This window comes from Phaenicophaeus curvirostris, chromosome 24 (genome assembly GCF_032191515.1).
Source record: "Phaenicophaeus curvirostris isolate KB17595 chromosome 24, BPBGC_Pcur_1.0, whole genome shotgun sequence".
In the NCBI taxonomy this organism is placed as follows: domain Eukaryota; kingdom Metazoa; phylum Chordata; class Aves; order Cuculiformes; family Cuculidae; genus Phaenicophaeus; species Phaenicophaeus curvirostris.
The window spans coordinates 1,152,439-1,177,483 of NC_091415.1; the positions used below are offsets into that span (position 1 = coordinate 1,152,439).

At 51.6% G+C, this 25,045-nt stretch overlaps 3 protein-coding genes across 4 annotated transcripts; 2 read left to right on the forward strand and 1 right to left on the reverse strand.

Annotated features, from left to right (window-relative positions):
* Positions 1 to 1,002: 1,002 nt before the first annotated feature.
* IRF6 (interferon regulatory factor 6) lies at positions 1,003 to 10,257 on the forward strand. 2 transcript variants are annotated; one of them, XM_069875599.1, is made up of 8 exons: positions 1,003 to 1,153; positions 6,437 to 6,613; positions 7,497 to 7,701; positions 8,121 to 8,243; positions 8,347 to 8,493; positions 8,702 to 9,094; positions 9,512 to 9,630; positions 9,925 to 10,257. In XM_069875599.1, the coding sequence occupies exons 2-8, from the start codon at positions 6,440 to 6,442 to the stop codon at positions 10,144 to 10,146; spliced, it is 1,383 nt and encodes a 460-aa protein (XP_069731700.1). In that variant the 5' UTR covers positions 1,003 to 1,153; positions 6,437 to 6,439; the 3' UTR covers positions 10,147 to 10,257. The 2 variants fall into 2 exon arrangements, with proteins under 2 accessions (XP_069731700.1, XP_069731701.1); XM_069875600.1 differs by lacking the exon at positions 1,003 to 1,153 and adding an exon at positions 2,674 to 2,681.
* A 1,103-nt stretch (positions 10,258 to 11,360) lies between these two features.
* On the forward strand, positions 11,361 to 13,026 carry C24H1orf74 (chromosome 24 C1orf74 homolog). Its single transcript, XM_069875844.1, has one exon. It carries the CDS (start codon positions 11,361 to 11,363, stop codon positions 12,735 to 12,737), a length of 1,377 nt encoding a protein of 458 aa, XP_069731945.1. The 3' UTR covers positions 12,738 to 13,026.
* Positions 13,027 to 13,038: 12 nt separating this feature from the next.
* On the reverse strand, positions 13,039 to 24,844 carry TRAF3IP3 (TRAF3 interacting protein 3). The gene is made up of 17 exons (XM_069875843.1): positions 24,335 to 24,844; positions 24,030 to 24,237; positions 22,380 to 22,738; positions 21,539 to 21,641; positions 21,106 to 21,163; positions 20,881 to 20,905; positions 20,482 to 20,511; positions 20,145 to 20,240; positions 18,625 to 18,696; positions 18,217 to 18,357; positions 17,428 to 17,565; positions 17,060 to 17,195; positions 16,196 to 16,258; positions 16,057 to 16,116; positions 15,384 to 15,535; positions 14,003 to 14,248; positions 13,039 to 13,804 (listed from the first exon to the last, which is right to left on the reverse strand). Exons 3-17 carry the CDS (start codon positions 22,680 to 22,682, stop codon positions 13,721 to 13,723), a joined length of 1,707 nt encoding a protein of 568 aa, XP_069731944.1. The 5' UTR covers positions 22,683 to 22,738; positions 24,030 to 24,237; positions 24,335 to 24,844; the 3' UTR covers positions 13,039 to 13,720.
* Between the last annotated feature and the right edge of the window lie 201 nt (positions 24,845 to 25,045).

Consider the following 25,045-nt stretch of genomic DNA (forward strand, 5'->3'; position numbering starts at 1 on the left):
TCTGAGCGCCTGACCACAACCCTGCAGCATCCTTGCACCTACCCATCGCCAGCAGGGCAGAGAGGCGGACAGGAGGAATACATGAGGATGAACAGCAGCCTTTGCGCTGAGCTGCTGGAGGAGAGATCAAAGCTCCCTCGTGCTTTGCCCTGGAGTTCAGCCCAATGTCTTAAAACAACTTAAAGCCCATCTAGTTTCACCCCCTGTCCTGGGCAGGGACACCTCCCACTGGATCAGGAGCTCCAAGCCCCATCCAGCCTGGCCTTGAACCCCTCCAGGGATGGGGCACCTGCCTCTGCTCTGCGCAGCCTGGGCCAGGGGCTCCTCACCCTCGCAGCAAAACATTTCTCCCCAGGATCTCATCTCAGTCTCCCCTCTTGCAGTTGAAAACTGTTCCCCCTCCTCCTATCCCTGCCCTCCCTGATCCAGAGCCCCTCCCCAGCTTTCCTGGAGCCCCTTTCAGCGCTGGAAGCTGCTCTAAGGTCTCCCTGCTGTCTTCTCTTCTCCAGGCTGAACAACCCCAACTCTCTTAGGCTGTCCTCGTACAGGAGGTTCTCCAGCCCTCAGATCATCTCCGTGGCCTCCTCTGGACCTGTTCCAACAGTTCCATATCCTTCTTACATTGGGGATTCTAGAACTGAATGCAGGACTTTACGTGGGGTCTCATGAGAGGGGAGCAGAATCCCCTCCCTCACCCTGCTGGCCAAGCTGCTTTGGATGCAGCCCAGGACACGTTTGGCTTTCTAGGCTGTGAGTATGTTTTGCTGGCTCGTGCCCAGGTTCTCATCAATCAGCACCCCCCAAAAATGCAAAAATTACTTCTTCTCTGTCTGTGAAGACTTTCAATGTTTTGCATAGTCCCAAAGTCTTGGCGCAGGCTGCAGCTTGAGGTGCAAGGCAGCCTCTCCAGACCCAGGACTTGGCACTGCCCGTAGTGTTCATGATGGGAGGGAGAAGGGAAATTCCACTGTTTTCTGGTTCAGGAAAACTGAATGGCAGAGTGCTGGATGATCTCTTGAAACCAAGATTCACCACTGAGTCACAGTTCTCCACCTATGAGGAAAAGGAATGAAAGGCCAGGCTGGTGGAGACCGTGCCGGGAAGCTGCGGATGGGCTGGGGGGAGATGCTGCAGAGCCTCCGAGCATCCCAAGGTAGGTGTGTGAGCGGGGATGGACGTGGAGGAGAGGAACCTTCATGTTAATCAGCACCAACCTTGAGTTTCGTCCTTGTTCCGCGCTGTGGATCAAGTGGGCCAAATACGCTTTGAATGGTGATAAAACAGGAACTTTGTTTATTTTCCTACATATTCCATTGAAAAAGAAAAGGGAGGGGGTAAAATGAAGAAGGGTGTGGATGCTGTGGGGTGGGGAGCAGGGGACGGGATGCGGTGCTGCTGCAGCCCCAGGGGTGTGGAGGGGGACACCCCCTCCCCTGCTCAGAGAGAACCGGGGGCCGTGATCCCCCCGAAGTGGGTGCAGAGCAGAGCTCACGGGTACCAAGCAGGACCCCAAACACCACAGGGAGCAAAGGAGGGGGGTATGTGTGGGGCTCCCCCATTGCGGACCAGAGTCTCCCCTTTGCAGGGCTCCCCCTGGTTGCAGATCAGATCCTTCCCCCCCTCTTTGAGGGCTGTCCCAGCTGTGGATGCAGATCATCCCCCCCCCTCCCCAACTTTTGCGGGACTCCTTTGGGCTGTGGATGCGGATCAGACACCCCCCTTTGCGGGGCCACCCCCGTTTCGGATCCCTCCCCCCCCTTTGCGAGGCTCCCCCGGACTCTAGATGCGGATCCCCCCCCTTTGCGGGGCTCCCCGAGCTCTGGATGAGGATCTCCCCCCCCACTTTGCGGGGCTCTGGATCTGATCCCCCCTCCTTTTCGGGGCTCCCCCGGCTGTGGATGAGGATCTCCCCCCTTCGCGTGCCCCCCGAGCTCTGGATGCGGATTCCCCCACCCTCTGCGGGGCTCCCCGGGCTGTGGATGCGGATCCCCCACCACCACCCTTTCGGGGCTCCCTGGGCTCTGGATGCGGATCAGACCCCTTTTGCGGGGCTCTGGATGGGGATCCCCCCCCTTTGCGGGGCTCCCTGGGCTCTGGATGCGGATCAGACCCCTTTTGCGGGGCTCTGGATGGGGATCCCCCCCCCTTTGGGGGCTCCCTGGGCTCTGGATGCGGATCAGACCCCTTTTGCGGGGCTCTGGATGCGGATCCCCCCCACTTTGGGGGCTCCCCGGTCTGTGGATGCAGATCCCCCCCCCTTTCCGGGGCTCCCTGGGCTCTGGATGCGGATAACCCCCCTTTTGCGGGGCTCTGGATGGGGATCCCCCGCTTTTGGGGGCTCCCTGGGCTCTGGATGCGGATCAGACCCCTTTTGCGGGGCTCTGGATGCGGACTCCCCCCCCGCCCCCCTTTTCGGGGCTCCCTGGGCTCTGGATGCGCATCCCCCCCCCCCCCCTTTTGGGGGCTCCCCGGGCTCTGGATGCGGATCAGACCTCCCCTTTGGGGGCTCCCCCCCCCCCCAGCCCCCGGGGCGGGGCGGCCGCGCGGCTGCGCACCTGGGCAGGTGAGGGCGGGGCGGCGGCTCCGATCGCGGCGGCCGCGCTGCCCTCGCCCCGCGCCCCCCCCAGCCCCGGGGCCCCGTTACGGGCTCGGAGCCGCTTCCCCCGGCCCATCCCGGAGCGGTGAGTCCGGCTGGGGATCCGCGGGGGCGGAAAATACGCGTGTGTGTGTGTGTGTGTGTGTTACGGGTGGGTCCGTGTCCGCGGGGCACGGGGAGCGTCCCCATCGCGGCGGGGACGGAGGTTTGGGGGGTGCGGTGCCCCGGGAAGGTGGAAATTCCCATTTTTCTCCCTCGCTGCCCCTCGGCTCCCGCTGGATCAGCCCCGGCTGCGCCTTTCCAAGGGCTGAGCCGAGCCCTGGGGTCGGGGACGGGGGGGTGTCTGCACCCCCCCAGCCCCCTGGCTGGCAGCTTTTTGGGGACCACAGCCCCTAGATCCCAAATTATCCATCCCCCCTTCCAGCTCCGTGGGCTGTGGGTACGGGATTGGGGCGCAGGGACTGAATCCTGAGAGTTTAATTGTGCTCCAAGCGTGTTCCTTGCCCTGCACAGGGCAGGAGGGCGAGGGGCTGCGGGAAAAGGGGTGTATGGATCACTAAAACCTGGGAGCTGTGGGTTCTCGGTGCCCTCGGATGGAAATTCAGCCTGTTCCGCTGTGTCTGGGTCTTTCCAGTGGCTAAACCGAGCCCTGGAGCTGCGGCTGGGGTGAATTTGCCCCCCAGAGCGCTGCTACTGCCCCCAGATCCCAAATTATCCATCATCCCTTCCATCTCCGCAGGCTGTGGCAGAGGGCCATGGATACGGGATTGGGGCGCAGGGACTGTGACTCCCAGGATATTTGTGCTCAAAGCATGTTCCTTGCCCTGCGCAGGGTAGGGGAGCCCGGTTGGCTGCGAGAAAAGCGATGTACAGAGCTCTGAAATGGGGGAGCTGTGGGTTCTCAGGACTGGGAGGTGAATTGTTGGGCGCTCAGATGGGAATTCAGCCTGTTTCTCTGTGGGATCCCTGGTTCTAAGGGTTGAGTCACTTGCCTTTGGAGAAATGAATGTAAACCCATGAAATAGAGGATAATGTAATCAATCAGAATGAGGTGTCGCAGGGAAGATCCCAGAGCAGATCCCTTCCTCCTTCCAAGCCTTTGCAAACGGGGTGGAGCGGGAGCACTGAATACGTTGGGCGTGCAGGCGGAGAGGGAAAGCATCAGCAATTCTGGAGGCGTTTTCCTGGTGCACAGTGTGTTGTTACGCTGGCTGGAACCGTGCTGGAGCCCCGAGGGTCACCCTGGTTCGCGGGGACTGTCCCCGGCCTTGGCCGCTCGTCTGGGGAAGCAGTTGCTCCTTCCTGAGTTTGAGTTGTTCTTGTTGGGGTGAATATCTCCCTGCTAAGGAAAAATGTGCAACTTAGTGAGTAATAATTGGAGCATGGGGAATAATTCCATCACTGAGCAGGAGGATGTGGCAGCCAACATTAGTGGGAATAAAGCAAACCGGAGGATTCCTGGGCATGTGCACCAAGGAGTGTTGAGTGAGGGCTGAGCCTTGGCAAATCTCATTAATAATATGAAGATGCTCCCTGAGCTCACCCTTGGAGCTCTGGGCCCAGGAGCAGCCACAGGCGTTAGTGAACCCCTCTGGATGGAAGCTGAAGGCTGTTCCAGGCTGACTCACCGTCTGAGCCGAGCAATGGGATTCAAGCTGATTTGCTCTCGGTTATTGTGTCAACAAGTCATTGGTGATAAAAGGTCATAAAGCATTGTAATGTCGCGCATTGACAGGCGCTGTCTGCCATCCCAGGGACAATTCCAACCGGCGCTCGCTCCACGTGACCAAATATATTTGGGTTGAGAGCGGCATGAAGGGTTCTGCCTGGGCTGTGGGTTTGGGTTTCCTCTTGGTCTTGCAGATGTCTGGTGTGAGAAGCTGAGGGGGCTGCTCATAAAGCAAAGTGTAAAAAGGATGGTGGGAATGAGCTTTAGTTAGGATTTCCTTCTTACAATGAGAAGTCACTTTTTTTCCCTTTGCAAGGGAAGCTGATACCTGGTTTCAGTCTCAATTCTAAGTCCAGGATTAACCTGGGCTTTGTGGCTTTGCAAACAGGCTACTGCAAGTTTAATTCTGATAGGATTTTCAACACTGATAACCAACACGGCAGAGTTTCAGAAGCACAAATATAATCTCAATGATTGCTTTCTGATCCTTCGCAGCTCCTGGGAATCAGACTGCATCCCCAGGTCCTTCTGGAAGCAGACTTCCAATCTGTTATTTAAAGATGATTTGCAATTGAATAAGAACATTTTCTCTGCTTAACAGATAAAATAATTTGCGTTCAGATTAATTTTGTATGAACACTTGCATCTGAATGGGATCTGCAGGTATTTGAACAACTAAAACCTGTTCCTAGACAAGTTCTTGACAGGACTTTTTAATCTCTATCTGTGCTACGAGACACATCTAGCAACTCCTGCAGCAGTAGTGAGAGCTTATGGTGAAGGTTTTAGTCATTCTGCAAGTTCTTTATTAATGGGAATATTTGTCATTTCTCATGTATGTTTAAAGATTTACAAATGAATATGGGAGATGCACCTTCTGAGCACGTGTAGCATAAAATCATAGAATCATGGAATGGTTTGGGTTGGAAGGGACCTTAAAGCCCATCCAGTTCCAGCCCCCTGCCATGGGCAAGGACACCTCCCACTGGATCAAAGCCCCATCCAACCTGGCCTCGAACCCCTCCAGGGACATCAAACGCCATTCCCCCTCGCCCTATCCCTGTACTTTCTGATAAAGAGCTCCTGCTCAGCTTTCCTGTAGGCAATCCCCCCCAACATCTAAAGATCTCCAACGCCATCCCTTCCTGCAGAGGAACAATCATTAGTTTTGTTTGTTTGGCACAAGAAAAATAGTGTTGATTGGAAATGTAGTAGGAACACAGGGCTACTTGAACAACAAAAAGATTTGCTCAGTTAACTGCAGCCCTGTTTTGTGTAAAACCATCAACATTAAGTCAACATCATTTGATTTGTAGCACGAGTGCTTGCAGACCTGCAGTTCGTGTCTTTCTGGATGAACATCCTGGTTGTTGTAGGTCAGTGATCGTTTGCCAATGATTATCCTGTGCTCAAAGTGCTCATGAAAAAGTCACAAAACGACTTCCAGAGGAACACCTGTCTATGATAAAATGGGTCCCCTCCGCTTCAGCTGATGCTTCTACCTTTACCTCATCAGGAGCAGAAGCCTCTTGTTCGGCTCGTGTTTGTTTTTCCCCTCCTGGATGCAAGTCTGACACGACTGAAGCAGAACTTGAGCAGATAGGCCCCTTCGCTAAGGCGTACGTGGAGGCTTTTGAAATCCGACTGTCTGTTCTTGCTGTGGCTTGTTCGTGGCTTTATCTCCTGCGCAGCGTTTACAGCTCCGTTTGATTGGGGCTCGCCCTCTGTGCGCTCAGTTAACCCAAATAACACACCGTCTCCGCTTACAGGAATATTTAACAGTAAGTTGTTCTTGTAACAATTACGGTTCCTGCTTCCTGATGCATTTGTAACTCCTCCTGGCAGGAGATTTGTCTGGCTGAAGCGGAATTAATGGTTTCAATGTGCAGTAATGTAACAAACGGTAGCACAGGGTCCTTTTTCAGTATCAATTCAATGTCCTTCTTGTACAAAGGAGGAGTCTCCATCTCTGGAAGTGTTTGAAAGACGTGTCAGTGTGGCACTTGTGGACATGGTTTAGTAGGCACAGTGGGACTGGGCTGATGCTTGGATTGGATGATCTTAGAGGTCTTTTCCAACCTCAATGATTCTATGATTTTCATCAAATTAACTTTTTTTTTTGCAAAGCCTAACTTTAGCTGTTGTTCTACTCTTACCTCTGTCTTCTGTAGACAATGGCGTTACACCCACGAAGAGTTCGCTTGAAGCCGTGGCTGGTAGCCCAGGTCGATAGCGGGATGTATCCCGGCCTTATCTGGCTAAACCGAGAAGCGAAGCGGTTTCAGATCCCCTGGAAGCATGCGACTCGGCACAGCCCGCAGCACGAGGAGGAGAACACCATCTTCAAGGTGAGGGAGGGGAGGCTGAGTTATAGCATGGCTGGTAGACAGAAACAAAGGGTTGAATTGTTGGCCCGGGAGCTGGATAGGCATCTTGGTTGCTGGTTCCACGGACATTTTGTCCTGTTTCTTTGACCTCAGAAAAGCCACTTTGTGTAGCTGGATGCCAAGCTTGGCACAGCCTGAAATGGTGTTGGATTCTTTAACCCTTTCTGACCACTGATGACTTGATGATGTCTAATTGTGTGGACTGGAGTGTTGCTGCTGTTTGCTTCCTCCGCTTGGTTTAGGATGTGGTGGCTGGCTGGTTCTTAGAGCAAACCATTAAACACTGTTATATTAATCTTAAGAGGTCCACCGCAAACTTCCAATACTCATGACTGCTGTCCCTAATATTCTTATTGCAAGGGACTCGTAACTCCCACACTCCTTTGAGGAGTTTCTGACCACTGCCTCAGAATGATTTTGGACTGATAACCTGATTTTGGGGTGAGGGAGGGAGAGGGCCAGCTGGATGTCTGTGGCTGCTCCTCCACTCCCCTTGAACCCAGTCCATTCCTCCTACGCAGGGCATGGCTCGCTGTCAAAAATGACATTTGTTATTGAACCTGAGATGCTTAGAAAAACCGAGTCCTGTAGAATTTGTACTTTCTTCAATTGTATGAAACTGCATGCTCAGAATTGCTAATAGGTTTTGGAAATTTTAGTTTATATCTCTCCCTCCCCTCTTTTTTTAATGGGAAAAGCAGGAATTTCTGTTGGTATCAGAAGAACTGTAGTTCAGACTGCTGCAAGGGAAGGGTTTTACAGTGGATTTGTTTGGAAGGTTGATTTCTGATAAAAGCTGCTCTGTCAAGAGGGCCGGACTGAGCACCATGTACTTTGTCCCCAGGCTTGGGCTGTGGAAACAGGAAAGTACCAGGAAGGAGTCGACGAGCCAGACCCTGCAAAGTGGAAAGCCCAGCTCCGATGTGCTCTTAACAAAAGCCGGGAATTCAATTTGATGTATGATGGCACCAAGGAGGTGCCCATGAACCCGATTAAAATTTATGAAGTGTGCGATATCCCGCAGTCCCAGGGATCAATCATTAATCCAGGTGAGGGCTGGTTCTCAAGCAGGCATTCGTCCAATGCGAGTTCCTTTCCCTTAGTGGCATTAACTCTCAAGCTGCCTTTGTGCGCAGCTGCCGTGTGTAAGCCCGGTTGTACTTAAACAAAGAGGACTTTGACCTGTACCTGCATGAAAATTAATAAAGCTGTACACAGTTGCACATTTTTTGCCTAACAGTCCAATTTTGGCAGTCATTTATCTGTTCCTTAGCTTCCTAGAACTATATATTAAACAAAACAGTATGTTGTACATGTCAGGTTTTTTTCTTTTTTTAACTTATATTCAAAATACACACAAATAAATTTCCAGTATTGTGCTAAGCCAATATGAAGATCACATTATTTTTCAAGTGCACTGCAGTGTTTCACACTGATCGACTGCCCACAAGGTTGTGCTTGTTCACAGGCTCCACTGGCTCAGCTCCGTGGGATGAAAAGGATAACGATCTTGATGATGACGAGGAGGAAGAACTGAATCAATCTCAGCATGTCCCTATTCAAGAGACATTTCCATTTCTCAATATCAATGGTTGGTGGCACAGACTAACGTATGACTGAAGGAATTTGCTTGTAAATTGGTGCATGCCTGAAATAAAATCTTGCTTTATTTAAGAATTGTGTCCTTTCTGTAGATTCTCCAATGGCTCCAGCCAATGCGGAAAACTGCACCTCTGAAGCTGTGTGGCCAAAGAATGAACCTCTAGATATGGAAATGCCCCCAACTGCCCTGCAGCATGACTTCTTCAGCAGCCCCGAGCTCTGGATCAGCTCTCTGCCAAGTATGTATATGGATTTGTGGCGCTTCTGTCGCTGACCTTTAAAAAACCAACATGGTTTGACTTTTTCCGTGTGGCTTGGTGAGCGTAAGGAACCATATATACTTTAAAAATCCCTGTGACCGTAGCGTGGGTTTCAAGGTGTGTCTCTGCTGCTGCTACAATACATGTAGAAGTCCAGGCAAAGCCATACTGACAGCTTCTCTCTCAGTGACAGACCTGGAAATCAAGTTCGAATATCGAGGAAAGGAGACCGGACCAACGACAACTGTAAGCAATCCCCAGGGATGCAGACTTTTCTACGGAGAGCTGGGTCCTATGCCAGACCAGGAAGAGCTCTTTGGGCCCATTAGTTTGGAGCAAGTAAAGTTTCCTGGGACAGAGCAAATCACCAATGAAAGGCAGAAGATCTTCACAAGTCGGCTGCTGGATGTTATGGACAGGGGACTGATCCTGGAGGTCAGTGGCCACGCCATTTACGCTGTCCGGCTTTGCCAGTGCAAGGTGTACTGGTCTGGTCCCTGTGCACCTTCCTCCACCACACCAAATTTGATTGAGAGACAAAAGAAAGTCAAACTTTTCTGTCTGGAAACATTCCTTAGCGGTAAGTAGCTTCTGTTTGTGAAAAATAGCTTTGGATGCGCTGGTCTGGGTGCTTGGTAGAACTACTGGAAAGGGTGATCTGCAGTGGGGAGCAGCCTGGATGCACCAGTTGGCTTGCTCGTGCTTGGAGCCTTGACAGGGGCCACCACTTCCCTGGCTTCAGTGGACTATGAAGCAGATGTGCATCAGGAGAAAGCGAAGGTGCGCTCGTTTGATGCTCCAGAAAACATTGGTGGGCCTTGCTTTTAAAGAAAGCTCTTCTGGGTGCAAGAAATAAGCTGTGATTGCGTACTTGTAAGAGGTGGCTGTAGCAAAGACAGTGTGTAGGTAAGACCTGGGACAGTGTAGTGAGATGGGATGTGGAGATTTTTTATAATCCAAAAACCACAACCTTGTAGCGTTCTGCTTTTCCTCCTAGAGCTGATTGCCCATCAGAAAGGACAAATTGAGAAACAGCCACCGTATGAGATCTACTTCTGTTTTGGAGAAGAGTGGCCTGATGGGAAACCCAGGGAGAGGAAGCTGATTGTGGTTCAGGTAGGAGCCGAGGCTTGAAGTGAATGTGCCAGCCTTGCTGGAGCCGGCTTGTTGGCTCTGAATCGATGCCCGAGAATACCAGAGACCTGTTCTTCTCTGTTGTGGTTACTGACACCTGCAATCCCCAGCAGGGCTGGTGGGTTTGGTCACGGCAAATACAAATGTTACGTGTGCCGAATAGTATTGGCTGTTGGCACACTGTAGGTTGTTGTGGAAGCCATCCTCTGCATCCAAGGCCGGAGATTCCTGTAAACGTGACTGCTGGGCTAAAACAAATTACTTGTTTTCCAACAGGTCATCCCAGTCGTGGCCCGGATGATCTATGAGATGTTCTCCGGTGATTTCACGCGCTCCTTTGACAGCGGCAGCGTGCGGCTCCAGATCTCGACGCCCGACATCAAGGACAACATCGTGGCTCACCTGAAGCAGCTGTACCGCCTGCTGCAGAACCACCAGGAGGGGTGGCCAATGCCGGCCCCTGCCATGCACTTGGCTCAGCCGCTCCCTGCCCAGTGATGGGTGCTTTGCTTCGCTCCGGGCTTCGCGTTGTACATAGAGGAGCATTTCTTTGAGTGCCTTGCCTAAACCTGAATAAAAGATGTAAATCTGGTAATCTGATTCAATTCCAGCAGTCTGTGGTGCTTTTGTCTTGGAAGTGTTCAAAGCAGAGGGGATTATAGGAATACCTCTTGCACTTTCACTATTTTCAGCTGTTTGCTTCAAAAAACAATATGTATGAGGTCTGACACAAAAAACCTGAGGTGAACCCTGTGGTTTGGGAACCAAGAGTGGGAGGGGGGAGACAGAGCGATGGTTAGAGGACGTGTTCTGACCTGTGACAGGGACCACAGCTCAGCTCGATCGCTGCACTCCGTGTAAGTGGACGTGCATTCCAATACCTACATGGAAAATGTTGGTGTGCGGGGGGTACAGCGAGTTTCTTGTGAAACAAGAAATCTGTGATGGAAACTTTTCCATTATTGACTGAGGCTGATGGGGAAGAGTATGTGTCTGTCAGCTTGTGGTACAACTGCCTGAGGCAGGAGGAGGAAAGTGGAGACCCAGATTCAGTTGAGATGAAAACAGACCTCAACAAATACATCATTAAAACAGAATTTGTGCAACTTTCAGGTCCAGCTTTCAGGCTGGACGGGGCTCGGAGCCCCCTGACCCAGGGGGCCGTGTCTCTGCCCATGGCAGGGGGTTGGAGGTTTAAGGTACCTTTCCTCAAACCATTCTATGACTCTAAACCAGGGTTGGGCTTATCTGTTTAAATAAATTTAGAGAAACTATGGATAGAAACACAGAGTATGCACACAGCTTGTGTTATCATCTCTTGTACTAAAGGGACAATGTTCTTCCTGCAAACAGCTAAGGGGGGGGGATCTGCAGGCCTGGATTCAGCCCAGATGAAAAGAGATCTCAGCAAATACAGCATTAAAAAAGAATTTGTGCAACTTTCAGCTCCAGCTTCCAGGCTGGACGGGGCTTGGAGCCCCCAGGCCCGGCGCGGGGTGCCCCTGCCCATGGAACGGGCAGGGTTTGGGGGTCCCTCCCACGGCTCTCCCGGAGCTCGCAGCCGCTCGAGGAGCCGGGGGAGGGAGGGTCGGGCTCTCAGGGCGGGTCTGGGCCGCTCTGAGCCGCCATTTCAGGCGGTGCCGCCCCGGAACTGAGGGCGAAGCGCTGCCCCCCCCCACCCCGCTTCCCGCCTCCCGCCTCCATCCTCCGCCATGTCGGGGCGGCTGGAGGCGCTGAGCGCGGCTCGGGGGGAGCTGAGCTCGGGTCGAAAATGCCGTTTGCCGGCAGGCAGAGCCTTGCAGCTGGCGGGGGAGGTGCTGGCGGTGGCAGCGGGGTTGAAACCGGCTCTGCTTTACGATTGCGGGGCGGCGGGGGCCGCGCAGTGGCGGCGCTACCTGCGCAGGCTGAGGGAGGCTGGGCTGGTGCGGGGCCCGCTGCATGTGCTGGGGCTGGGGGGCTCGCTCCTGGTGCTGCACCCCGGGCTCGCCCAGAGCAGGGTGGGGGCCGTGCTGTGTGCCCACCCTGCGCCCTTCGTCGATGTGTCTGCGGCCAGGAGGAGCCCCGCTCTCTGTGGGCAAGAGGAGGCTGAAGCCATCAGGGGCCACCTCGCCGCGCTGCTGGGCCACCTAAGGGCCGTCTGCCCCGTGTCTGCTGGCCCTGCGTCCTCCAGCCACGCTCCCTGCAGCCCCAGAGCCTCCTGCTCGGCACCTTCCATCCCCACGTCCTCCAACCCCACGTCCTCCAACCCCATTCCCTCTAACGACACATACTCCAGCCCTGCCTCCTCCTTCCCCGCGTCCTCCAACCCCCCGTTCTCCAACGCTGCATCCTCCTTCCCCACATCTTCCGACTCCGCATCCTCCAACTCTAAATCCTCCAACCCTGCATCCTCCTTCCCCACATCTTCGGACTCTGCGTCCTCCAACTCTAAATCCTCCATCCCTGCATCCTCCAACCCCATGCCCTCTAACGATGTATCCTCCAACCCTGCATCCTTCCCCACATCCTCCAACCCCACATGCTCTGTCCCCATATCCTCCATCCCCGTATCGTCCAACCCTACATCCTCCAACCTCATGCCCTCTAACAATGCATCCTCCAGCCCTGTGTCCTCACACTCCACATCGTCCAACCCCAAGCCCTCTAACGCCGCATCTTCCAGCCCCGCGTCGTCAAGGTCTGCACCGTCCTGCCCCACGTCCTCCAACCCCGCATCCTCCAGCCTTGCGTCCTCCAGCCCCGTGTCCTCCAGCGAGGTTGTCCCCACGGGCTGGAACCTCTGCACCGTTGTTGGGGTGCTGCTGGGCTACCCGGCAGCGTACACCTTCACCGCAGAGGAGGGTGGTGAGAACTGCCTCGCGATGACACCACTGAGGGTGTTCACGGTGCAGGCTGCCTGCCCCAGGATAAAGGATGGTCTCATGGTCCAGATCTACTCTTTCAGCATCCCAGAGAGCCTCTGCTTGGAGCTGAAGGAGATGCTGGATGCCTGGCGTGAGGAGCTGAAGGAGGCTTTCCGTGCACAGAGTGACTTTGTGGATCTCAACATTTCAAGTGAGGTGGTGTCTCTTCCAGCAGTTGCCTTGTGAAAGTCTTCTGGGCTGATTTCTCACTTGGATCAGGGACTGAGGGGAGAGATCTGGTTCCTGTGTGTGCGGCTCGAGGTGCCTGAGGACTAAAGCTGAATTGTGACAAACTTGGGCCCTGACCTCGTAGCCCAGGTGCAGATGAAGGATGTGGGCTTCCCAGACTAGCGATGCGTGGATGTGCACATGCAGCCACCCTGCAGCCTCGAGACTGAGTGCCCTGTGAGCTCACGGTGTGTTTAAGCAACTGAGGATTAATAAAAGCGTGAACACCACAGTATTTTGAATTTAAGTTTATTGTAGTCTCCATGTCCTGTTTACTACTCATGCGATGTGTTGTGCACCACCTTGTAGAGGAGCCTGCGCTGGAATAAAGGGCTGCACAGTCCAGCTCCAAAAGAGTTTTCAGTCCCTGCGTGTTGGGTTAACGTGGAGCTGGCAGGGAAGGGGAGGTGATGTGGCTGTGAGGATGCTTAGCCACCACAGGGGCTGGAAGAGCATTTGGCCTAACAGGCAGGGCAGGCGGGTGGTGGGAAAGCTGCTCAGGGTGGGTAGTGCATGGGGAAGTAAACCCCACTGAGTTGAGTTTGTTTGTCAGGTACCATCAGAGATGGATTGCCCCTTGCTGGACCTCCCATTGCCCCATCCCTGGAGGTGTTCAAGGCCAGGTTGAGTGAGGCTCTGAGCAATGTGATCCCTGCTGCTCTGTCTCTCTGGACCCTGTGGGCCCTGTCAGCAGCAGTCGGATTGGCTTTGTCCCTCAGCATTGCGTGGACTAGGCAGCACAAACTTCAACTGAGGCAGAATAACAAAAGCAACGAAAGGAGGGGGCGATCTCCCCAGCTGTGAGAGTTGGGATTGAGACCGGCTCAGGATAGGAACCAAACAGATAGTACAAAACAGAAGATGGTGCGCTGCAGCGACGGTGCCTTGCTACCAGTGAAGAAGTCAGTTCCTGCAGTGAGATTGGTCAGTGAGAAGGTCCTTCATGGTCTGTAACTTGCCAGGAAGGTGGCTATGGCCATTGCTATCACCGCCACCAGGAGAGGGATCCAGTGACTGTGCTGTCTCTGTGAAGAGAATCATAGACTCACAGAATGGTTTGGATTGGAAGGGACCTTAAAACCCATCCAGTTCCAATCCCCTGCCATCTCATCTCTAGCATTCATCTTCCCCATGCTGCACCAAGAAATGGGGGGATTTTACCCAGACCGATGTGTAGCTTCTGTCCGAAATCACTGGGAGTTGGGGTGAGGAATGCTTCCCACCTTTGCCTGCTTGCTCTGGAAGCTGTTGAGCTCGTCCCGGCACTGGCGCAGCCTGGTCAGGCAGGAGCGGTACTCGTCGTTCAGGACCTCCAGCTCCGAGCGCAGCTCCGTGCACTGCAAGCGCAGCAAGCGGCCGTCAGCAGGAGGGATCCCCTCGCTGTCATACGCACCCGGCGTGGCAGGGCTCCCGCAGCGCTTTGTCCATGGAGACATGTTCCCTTCTGCTGTCTGTGTGCCCAGATGTACCTACAGGGACAGAGCAGAGCTCGGTGTCGCTGGGAACGTGAAGACAGAGGCAACACCTGGTTTATTCCCATCTCCTGGCGTGCCTGGCTTTGCTGCCACCTTTCACATCCCATGGGAGAAAGAAGCAATTGTTAGTTTTACGATCACAGAAGTGTGCAAGTCAGGAAGAAGACATTGAGTGCAAACTCATGGCATGTTTTTCCTCTCATTTTGGAATACAGTCTGCCTTTCACTGACCGCAGGAGCAGTTGCAGAGTTCTTTAAAGCCTCATGAACTGGGACACACAAGACAAGCACCATGGTTGTGGTGCAGTACCCCAAAACCCAGGGAGCATCTTTGTTCAGAACAGCCGCGCTGCCGTCCTGGTGGGCGCTGGATGAGCAGCAGCTGCTGCAGAGAAGCTGCCTCCCCAGCTGTTCCCTGTTACCTCGATTATGCTGCGATAAAAGCCTTTCCCAGGTGGGGTTGGGTGATGCCACATGCCGGTGGTGCCTTCGTCAGCGTGGGTCAGTTGGACAAGCTCTCCACTTGCCTGGCTTTAAGCTCTACTACTGTAAGTTACAAATCTTTTTTTTTTATAAATCCTTGCTATCTGCTTATTACTGTAAGAAGTGTGGGGCTGCTGGTTGGCAGAGGGTATGGTTTGTTCTATGTGTTTTGTGTCCTAAAGCAGTTTCTGAGTTTGGAAAGAGTGTTTAAGAGGTCAGAAAGTTTTGAACTGTTTCTTTGCAGCTCAGTTGTGAGGGCATTCCTTGTGTTAGCGGACGCTTCTTGTTATTTGCAAGCCTGTGTTTTTCCTCCTTTGCTTCCTTTGTATTGAGACCTTCAGCTCTTTAAGCGTGGCTTTGGTTTTTCCTTATGATATTGTTGAGACCCTCCTGTCTGTGAGGGCATAAATGGGTTTGTGTGGAGACTGCAGAGCACCAGGCTGCTCACACCCTGCCCTTGCATATGGTTGCTGCATCTGGGGTTTGACTAGCAGGATAAAAATACAATTTAGAGAATCATTGTTAGAGATATCAAGCACAACCCTTAGGTCTGTTGACTTCCAGGAGATTTGGTGCATTGCGTTGTGCTGCTGGAGCACTTGCACCAGCATCTCGTGCCCCAGCCGTGGTTCTAGGACTTCCTCACCTCCTTCTCCTTTGTTGTAAGCTGGGATGTCTTGCTCTGTATCTCATCCTTCAGGCTTTCCTCGCTCGCCTCCTCCTCAAGTTGCTCTAATGGAGCGTTTTGGTTTTCCGTGGCAGGAGTGAGAGCTGGGGTCTGCGTGGCAACAACCTGATCTAGAAAACAGTCAGGCTTCTGGTGAGAAACAGCTCCAGGCTTTGGGTTTGCTTTAGAGCTGGGTTACTTGGCAAAGTTTAAAGATATTTGTGTGGTACATGTCTAGTGGAGGACACAGGAGCTGAGTTAGCTACCATGGCTTGTGCCTGCTGTAGTTGTCTTAATTATCTATAGAGGAATGCTTAGTTACCAGAAATGGAAGGGAGGGAGAGTTAGAAATGCTTTTTATCTTTTAATTACAGCTGTAATGTAACTTGTAATAATTATAATGTGTTTTGCTTGGTAAAAAAATGGTATAGCCACTGAAGTAGAGTTTGTAATGAAATATGTTTATTTTCTAAAGTGTTTGCTGTTATGAATGCACTGACATTTTAATGTTAACTAGCAAAAATAGACTAATTCCTTTTGTACAGCTTTAAAATACTTCTTTATTCTAAACCAATGTGGACTTCTAGAGCTGGGTCTAAAGTTCTGTGTCCAGGGAGAGGAATGCTAGGTGGGGGTTACAGAGTCTGCTGACCTTTCCTTTGCTCCGTCCCCTCCTGGCTCTTCTGCCGTTTGTTCTGGCTCTGGATCAGGTCTGTAGGGATGAAAAGCCACTGCTGCTGCTTACTGTGCTAACGAGGGTCTCAGACTTCACACACCTTTGTGTTACTCACTGTTCAAGTGGCTGATTGTTGCCTCCAGCATTACCTTCTGATTTTGTTCTTTTTGCAGTTTATCTGAAATGATAATGAGAATAAAATCAAGATTAATGTAAATCCCTGGGTATCTTTGTGCAAGGATGGCAACTTTCCCTTTATCCAGGGGTGTGAAGCAGACTGGATGTTGTTGGGACTTTCTTCTCTGTAGGGATGTGGTTTTTAACTGTTAAAATTTCCTTACCTCGATGTGAACTTGTCTTTTTGGGCACTGCCAGCACGTTTGTGTGATAAAAATGTATTTATGTACTGTTAATATCTCCCAGCCTGCAGACACCTCAGATAGTAATGGATGCTGCCTGCTAGGGGCTTGCATTGCTGTCTTTGGGTCTGACAAAGGATGCCAAAGACCTTATCAAAGCTGGGGGTTCATCTGTCTTTGTTAGGTATCCTATTCCTTCCTTTCCTTACGAAAGTCAAAGTGACTTGACTCCTCTGAGGTCCATTAGCCTGATCTGGGTAAAGGTGTCCTTGCTCCTGCAGGGTGGGTTGGACTGGATGGCCTGTAAATGTCCCTCCCAACCTAAACCATTCTATGATTCTTCAGTCTAGTTGGAAATGACTTTGGGAGCCTTTTTGAAACCAGAGGCTTTCTCAGCAGTCTGTATGACGCATTCAGAGAGAATCAGAGAATAGTTTGGGTTGGAAGAGACCTTAAAGATCATCTAGTTCCAACCCTCCTGCCATGGCTAGGGACATCCCACTAGAGAATGTGCCTTGTGTGTGTGCTTGGCTTGAGGACCTCTGGGTTGTATGAGCATTTTCCAAGTATTCTCCCTGCATCTGGAGGACAGACCCCCTCCGTTCCTCTGCACATGGTACCTTCAACGGTGCTGATGTGCTCAGCCTTCAGGTCGTTGTCCTCCTGCAAGGCGCTGGCTCTCTGGTGGAGCATGGCGTGCTCGCTCTGCAAGCTGCACAGGGCCTGCTGCAGCTGCTCCTTCTGCGTGGCTGTTTGCTGCAGGTGAGAAGAGCCCTGGCATCACTCCAGCCCCACCATCATCCCACCACGAGCAGCCCAGGAGCGTGGGGTGTTATCAGCTTTCCAACAACAACAGGCAGTGAAGAACACAACTGCACTGCGTGGGTGACCGCTGTGCTTTGTCAAAGGGGGTTTATTAGTGATCTCAACCTGGGGGCTTCCTGCTTGCAAATTAGAAAACGCAGGCTCCTGTGGGGAACTAATGTACCTGCAGTTTGCTTTGCAAAACGTGGAAGTTGTTCTCGAGCTCTGTGTGCGCTGTGGTCACCTTGGTCAATTCGGCTTTGAGAGAGGTGTAGTGCTCTTTCCAGAAGGCGAGGTCCTCTCTCGTCGCTGCCAGGCTTCTCTAGGGAAGAGAGCCGAGAGCCAAGGGTGGGCTGTGACCGATGGACCCTGCCAGGCTGTCCCAGACAACATCCCAGAGTCATTGGCATCAGCCCGGCTGTGCGTGGGGCCAGTGCAGGCTACCTCCTTCCACACTAGAGCTGATACCTGTGTAGGTCTGATGCCATCTGATGGGCAGAATGAACATGGGCAGAGGGCTTGCTGTGGAGCCCGAAACCTGCGCTGCTGGGAGGATTTAGAAGCCTGGTAGTGTTTAGGGTAAGTGATTTGCTTTTCTGAAATGCCAGTTACCCTGTGTTGCATCTTCTTGGGGAAAATCCATTTTCTTACGAAAAAACAACTCCAGGTAAAAGCAGCTCTGGAGAACTCATGCCCTGGATGGTTCTGTGTGGCTTGTTGATCCCTGCGTGGCAGGGCAGGGGATGGGAGGTGGAGGCAGCAGTGGTTTCCCCATGCTGTTTTTAACAACCTGTGTCAATCAGAAAAGGAGTGTAGGACTGAGCTGCTTTGGACTTCCCTCAGTAGCTGAAAAATGGTATTTTTGCAGCGTTGTTGTTTATGGGAAGCTGGTCATCCCCTTTCCCTGAACTGTGGGGGCTCCTCATCGCATTTGGACTGGATTAAAGCAAAACAAGGTTTAAACCATATTTACCTGTGAGTTTTGCAGCTGTTGCTCAGTTTGGAGTTTGTCCTCCAGCATCTTCTGGAGAGCTTCTTTTGCCTTCTGCTCATAGGTCTGTTTCTGATCCTCCATCTCAATCAAGAGCTTCTTCACACACTCCTTTGGGTAACTCTTTAAAGGAAGAATTAAAGTGCTTGGAGGGTCTTATCTGACACATTCTTAATCTGGCTAAACCTGAATATGAGCAAATCCAGAGTGTGTAAATGCTGCTGCTAATGTGCTGTGAAACATTGCTTTAGCAAAGAGAAGAAATCCTTTTCAGATCCATGTCTAATCAGATTGCTCTGGAATCTGAGACCCTACCTAATTACATGGTTCATGATTTTGTTTTCAAGCCCTTCTTCACCCATGTTTGTCCCTCAGTGAATCAGACATTACCTGGGTGCAAGCCTGCAGCTGATTTTCAAGTGCCCTTAGTTTACATTTCAGTTTGTCTTCATTCAGTTGACCCTGGGGAGAAAACAGATGTGTGGAATCCTAAATGATACCAGGTACCTCCACTGTTTTGTTGGCTTCTGTTCTGATTCGCTTTCTCCTTTCACATATAGTATTATGGCTAAATTTAGTTGAAGTTTCTTGAATGCTTGAAGATAAAACAAGACTTCACAATCTCAGAATAAATGGCTTATGGAAGGAGTAAAACTGCTGCTAAGGTCTTGTGTTGCTAGTTCTGTTAGGAAATAGGTTGGATCTGCCTTGCAACACTCAGCAGCTGGGCGGGGGGACAGAGTGCAATGGCAATGATTCATTTTCATTATTATAATCTCCTCTTGGTGTTGGTCAGGCTGCTTGGGTTTTGCAAAACCAGACTGCATGCAGATGCAGGTAAAATTTATAGCCAAGAGCTCATGTGGGCTGGTTTTCCACCTCTGATACCGAGAATGCTGGTATCCTCTCTGCTTACTGCTGCTTGAAGTCAAGCTTCTGAAAAGCAGCTTCTTGATGTTACATGAATAGCTGTCAGACCCAAGCAAAACCAGGTTGTCTGGTGTCTCAGCACTTTTTAAATTTACACAGAAATATGTTTACAGCCCCAGAAAACAAATCTTGGAATTGTAGAATGTTCCAAGTTGGAAGGGAGACCCAAAGGGATCATTGAGTCCATCTCCTGTCCCTGTTGGTACAAGAACTAAAGGTTCTCTCCTCTTAGAAAGTAGGTGGAATTCTGGAAAAACATCTTTATATGTGAAGTATTGTGCCTGATTTCCCCCTGCAGTTTAGTCTCAGCTCTCTGCTGAGGTCCCTGTTGGAGGGTGGTGGGGTTACAGTGGTTGAGCACAAAGGTAAAGGACTGTGCAGAGTACAAGGCAGCAGAGCATGTGGCCCTTCCTGTGCTTAAAAACTCTCTGCAACAAGCATTAGGCATCTCACCTGACCCTGGTAATAGGCAACCTACCATCAGTTTTCACAGCACAGCATTAAGTATTGGACCTGTCTGTACCTCCTGGAGAAGCCCCTTGCCCCCAGCCTCTCTCTGTCCCTGCAGCTCCTGGGGGCCCTCTCCACGCAGGCAGCCTCTGCCTGGTTTATCCAGTTTATTTTTCGTCTGATGGAAAGCCAAATGTGTGAGGCAGTGGCAAAGTCTCTCCTCTGTTGCAGAGATAGCAAGAAGCAAAGTGCACCCACCTGTTTCTAACCTGAGGCTTCATGACTGCTTCCTGCTGAGTGTGTCAATGTTTTTTCCTGCTTGTATTTAAAGAAGCAAGTGACAGCGGAAGTTTCTAACCACAGAGCATCTAACACAGGGGGTTTTATACCATCTCATCCAATTGCTTGATTTTTCTGCCATGAGAGAATTTTCAAACCACTTTTTTTTTTAAATGTCAATTAACCTGCTCTCACTGCACCAAAACCTGCCCTAGTCCCAGCGGGAATTGCCTGGTGTGGATCTCAGGTACCTGCCAGGATTTTTCCGATGCCTCCAGCAGTGTGGAGAAAAGCTCCTGCAAAATCAGCATCTTCTGCTTGAGCAGCAGCTCGCGGTGCAGAGCCTCCTGTGGGGAAGGGGAGAGAGTGGGTCAGCGGGACCAGCCTGGCCCCAGCTTGGGGCTCCTGCACTCACTGGAGTTCAGGTGATGCTCTGGGTGTAGTGGCTCATCTGTAGGTTTTCCTTGCTGAGTTAAAATCAGGTATAGAACACCTTTTTGTTTAATAATCATCATCATTTCAGGAGTGGTGGTGTCCTGACCGCTGGTTTGTATCCCAGAAGGATGTGGACGGTGATGGGTAACTCACCTTCAGGTAGTTGGAGAGCTGCACCATTTCCTGAAAGGGAAAGGGCAAAGGCTTAGAAACCATACCATTGTTTGTGTGTAAATATTTTATGAACGGGCTACAAAATCCAAAGCTTGAATGTGAGCAGAGGAGAGGAGTGGAGCTCCTGGTGTTCCTTTGTGGGCCTTTTCCAGGGAAGGGAAAATCTTTTGTGCCCCATTAGAGTTCTGGCCCTTTTGCTGTGTGGTGCATCAATCAGGGCAGCTGCTGAATGAGACCAGCAGATACCCATGGGACACAAGTACCTTTCTATCCTACAGCAGCATCATTATGAGTTTTGAAACTATGGAATTTAGAGTGATCAATGTCTTGGTCAGGCATTCTAGAAACTCATTCCTTAGTTATCTGTGTTTCGCTTACCTTATTGAAAACTGCTATTCCACAGCTAAAATAAAATAAAAAAAGTGTTAGATGAGGGTGATGTGGGGTCCGCAGCAGCTCAGGGCTCTGGATGCCAGCGGAATGAGGGTATTTGTACAGTGCGAGCTTGGGCTGGGATGAGACACGTGGGCTTGGGGATCCGAGGCTGCTGCCCTGTGTGTGTCCAAATCCACAGCCCAGGGAGAGAGGGGAGGGCTGGCTTACTCTGTCTGCTGGCTCGAGTCTTTCAGTCCTGGGCTTGGATGTGTAAGAGTCTGGGTTCCTGTGAAAGCAGAGCAAAAGGATGGGACTGATCTCATCATCGGGGTCTACAGCTTCCTCGCAAGGGGAGGTGGAGGAGCAGGCACTGAGCTGTTCTCTCTGGACCCGAGGGAATGGTGGGAAGATGTGCTAGGGGAGAGTTAGGTGGGACTTTAGGAGAAGGTTCTTCCCCCAGAGGGTGGTGAAGCACTGGAACAGCTCCAGGGAAGCAGTCACGGTGCTGAGCCCGAGTGTTTGGCCAACACCCTCAGATACATGATGTGAACATTGGGGTGTCCTGTGCGGGGACAGAAGTTGGACTCAATGACCTTTGTGGGTCCCTTCCAACTCAGGGTGTTCTATGATTTTGTAGGAGACCCGAGCATCCCTCACCTACCTTGGGTGCTCACGGAGACACCTCGCCTTGGGGCAGCTTCTGCCGAAATGTTGAGGTGGAGCGGGGAGTGTGCAGGGGAGAACGTGGGGCAGTTCCAGGGCTTCTGGAATGAGAGGACAGCTCAAGTCAGCGTCTCTCCAAAATGGGCTGTGGGGAGTGGAGGAGAAGGGGCTGACCAGGCTTTGTACCCGCAGCAAAGAGCATTGAGGAGATGCCAGGAAACCACAGCAAATCCACAAGGAGCTGGTGCAGAGGTGAAGTGAGGGAAAACCTGCTGGCTTGTTGGGAGGGATGGGGACACAAGAACAAGACTAAGAACCCCAGACTACCTTGAGATATTTTTAGTAAGGGACTTCTAGTGGCATGGGACTGGGTCCTGGCTGAGGTCTCTGCTGCTATTTGTAGCAGAAGTACCTGTCCTGCGCTGACTTTCCCTGGGTTGGGGGGAGCAGGGTGCTTGCCCCATGGCCCCTTTGCTTTCTGCAGCCTCCTGCCCCTTGTTACTGCCACAAAAGTTTTAGTTTAGTTTTTTAAGGGTAAAAATAACTTGAAGTGCTAAACTGTAACCTGGAACACAGGATGTGGGGTTGTACTTGGAGGAATGGTCAAAAATTGGTCTAGTTCAGTGTTTGGAAAAGGAGAGGAGCGCACCAGGAGGGAGATGACTGTCTACTTGTGCCCAGCTCCGCAGTTCATAAGGAAATGCACTTTTTTGTTGTTGCATTCTCGCTTATCTATACTTTGGTTTGGACCCAGTGCTGTTGTGATGAGCAGATAGGCTGGGCTCGCCTTAGCAGGTGCCCCTGGGAGCATTGAGCTGTGCTCTGAGGGCAGATGGTACCTGGAGCAGGATGGATGACCTAAGGTCCAACCGTGAGGAGTGGTCTGCAGGGATGCGTGCTTCAAGCTCCTGTCCCAGAGATGTCCTTCCAGCATCGCTTGCCAGGTTTCTCCTCCTCAGGAACTCCCTTTGCCGGGGGCTCTGTGCTGGCTGCCCTGTTCTCCTTTGGATGCGGCGACAAGTTGTCCTGTTGTTTCGCCACCGCAGGTTCTCCCGCTTCTCGTGCCGCCGCTCGCACTTCTCATCGTAGCTCTCGCTCGCACGCCTGTGGCGTGGCCGTGCCTTCTCGGGCTGCTTGATCATGTCGGGTGCAGTGCTGCTACTCCGTGACCCTCCTGTCCACTCTGGGGCCCTCGGTGCTGATTGAACCAAAGGAAAATACTCGATGTGAGTGAAAACTAACTGGGTCTGCACGCTGGCCAGGCTGACCCTTGGTTCCCTGTGTGCATCCCATGGTGTGGGACTTGTGCTCAGTAAATTATGGTTATAGCAAGGAGGGAAGGAAGAATTTCAGGCTCTGACAATTCAGGTTAAATGTTCTTCAGTGTCAGACAAACCTACCAAAACTTCATTGGTGTCTTTGTTTCAAGCAATTAAGAAGTTATTGAATCTAATCTAAAAAAATGGGAACAAGTAAACCCTATTGACATATGTGATGCTTTTGTGCTTTTATTCTGCAGTAAAATCTGCTCCCTAATTCCTTTTCTTGTCCTTGTGCTAGCTGTGGGGTACTCAAAGCTCATCACCTGTGCTTTCCTTAGAAGCAGTGCAGTTGGCTCTTGCTCTGGGCAGAGAAGGTGACCGCAACCCCGCAGCCAGGGCACTGCTCCCAGTGCTGAGCCTGCATGGAATGTGGGCTTGGAGAGCCCTGAAGTGGGGCTTGTGTGCTTTTATTCATTTGTATTTGAATATTCTCTTCTTCAAAGCTTTTAGCAACCTGATCCAGTGGGAGGTGTCCCTGCCCATGGCAGGGAAACTGGATGGGCTTTAAGGTCCCTTTCAACCCAAACCATTCCATGATTTTATGAATAACCTCCGAAGCGTCTCTAATTTTAGCTTAAATTCACTGAAGGTTCCCAACAGTATTTCACTATTTGGTGTTTCTTACTGTAAGACACTTAGAGCTGGAGGAGTCTGGGGGTTCGAAAGGCCAAGCAGGTTATTCCCATGCAGCTTTCGCATCCATACCACAGCAATCCCCCTGTGCTTGCCCAGAGCCTTTCCCCTTGCTCACAGGCTTTCCTTGGCCCCTTAGGCAAAGAGAGGTCGTGCTGAGAGCTTCACACAGAGAAATGCAAGCTGGCGTATGCCAGCACCCTGCGATGTACTCCTGTGAAACTGGGTGCAAAGTGGGACAAAGCATTCATCTACAGCCAGGCTGCTTCGATCTCTTTGGAGCACTTTAAAAGCATTTTTTCAAGTAGTTTTTCTTTATTTTAGAAATGGCCCAATTAACTGTTCAATCTGGACTTTGAATGTCATGCTGGGTCCCTCCTCATCCAACTCTTCCCGACAGGAGTAACTGAGCCCCGATCCCACCTCCACTGCCCAGCCTGGCCCAGCGCACCCCAGGAGCAGCTCTTGTGGTAGCATCAATTAACAGAAATGTGCTTTAAAGCTTAAGAAAAAAATACACAGTCCATTACTCACCCCAAGCTGAGCAAACCGTTGGGGCCTTCTTGACAAGCTAATACTCTGTTTCCTCCTCCTGTTACCCCAAATTACCCTGTCTAATTAGCAAACATGTCCTTTATCTTTGCTTTCCAAGCTGTTACGCTTCTTGCTTCAAGGGCAACAACCAGAAATAAACTGCTTCATGCTGGTTCATGTTACACCCTCCTGGTGTCAATGGTGGAGGCTGAAAGTGGAGTGAAAAAGAGGAAAGAAGATGCATGCTGCTGCCTTTAGCACCTTCCATCCATTGCTTGTTGGTCTCAGGTGCTGTGGACACTTACCTGGCCCAAGGGTGCTGTCCTACCCCTCGATCGCCACAGAGGAGTGGGGTGAGCAGGTAGTTATCAGGCACAAACATGCTCCAACTGCCATCTTCATGCCAACCACCTCATTTTGCTGCTCTCGCTTATTTTCTCACTCTGTAAAACAGGAAATGTTGCAGCCGCGGCCGAGCCCCGGTTCCTGTCTCTGCACGCAGCCCGGTTGCAGGGGCCCGGCTCGAAGCGGGGATCTGGGTTATCTTGGGACCCCAAAGTTCTCCAGTGTCTCTAAGCAGAGCAAGCCATTATCTTTTGGGCCATCTCCCTTTATCGGTCTCTGACACGTGGAGGTTGAGTGCTGTGTCACAGAGCTGCTTGTGGCACCCGGTGACAGAGCCTCCCCAAGCTCCTTTGGGGTAGGGAAATCCAGACTTAGGGAAGTACAGGCACGTTATTATTTTAAGGCTCCTTGCAGACTGGGAAGGGGAAAAAATGTGTATAGGGAGCTGAGGAGAGATCACCAATGGCAGAAATTCGTTAAGGTCTTTAGGGAAGTGAAAGCCACGTTAATGCAAATCATGCAGGGAGGTCGGTTTAACCGGGTGGGTGCTGCTCAGGGCTCTGTGCACATGGGAAAGGAACACAAATAAAAGCAGAGATGGTGTAATGGAACACAGGGTTTATTTTTTACAAAGACCAACCTAGGAGATATCAATGACACTTCCTGGTGCG

Excerpts from the sequence above, each read along its gene's own strand:
- IRF6 (XM_069875599.1), top strand. The coding sequence starts at position 6,440 with ATGGCGTTACACCCACGAAGAGTTCGCTTGAAGCCGTGGCTGGTAGCC. Across the intron at positions 7,702-8,120 it reads GGGATCAATCATTAATCCAG|GCTCCACTGGCTCAGCTCCG; the intron begins GTGAGGGCTGGT and ends GCTTGTTCACAG. Across the intron at positions 9,631-9,924 it reads GGAAGCTGATTGTGGTTCAG|GTCATCCCAGTCGTGGCCCG; the intron begins GTAGGAGCCGAG and ends GTTTTCCAACAG.
- C24H1orf74 (XM_069875844.1), top strand. The coding sequence starts at position 11,361 with ATGTCGGGGCGGCTGGAGGCGCTGAGCGCGGCTCGGGGGGAGCTGAGC.
- TRAF3IP3 (XM_069875843.1), bottom strand. The coding sequence starts at position 22,682 with ATGATCAAGCAGCCCGAGAAGGCACGGCCACGCCACAGGCGTGCGAGC. Across the intron at positions 17,566-18,216 it reads AACAGCTGCAAAACTCACAG|AGAAGCCTGGCAGCGACGAG; the intron begins GTAAATATGGTT and ends TCTCTTCCCTAG. Across the intron at positions 15,536-16,056 it reads GGGGACGGAGCAAAGGAAAG|ATCAGGTTGTTGCCACGCAG; the intron begins GTCAGCAGACTC and ends ACTGTTTTCTAG.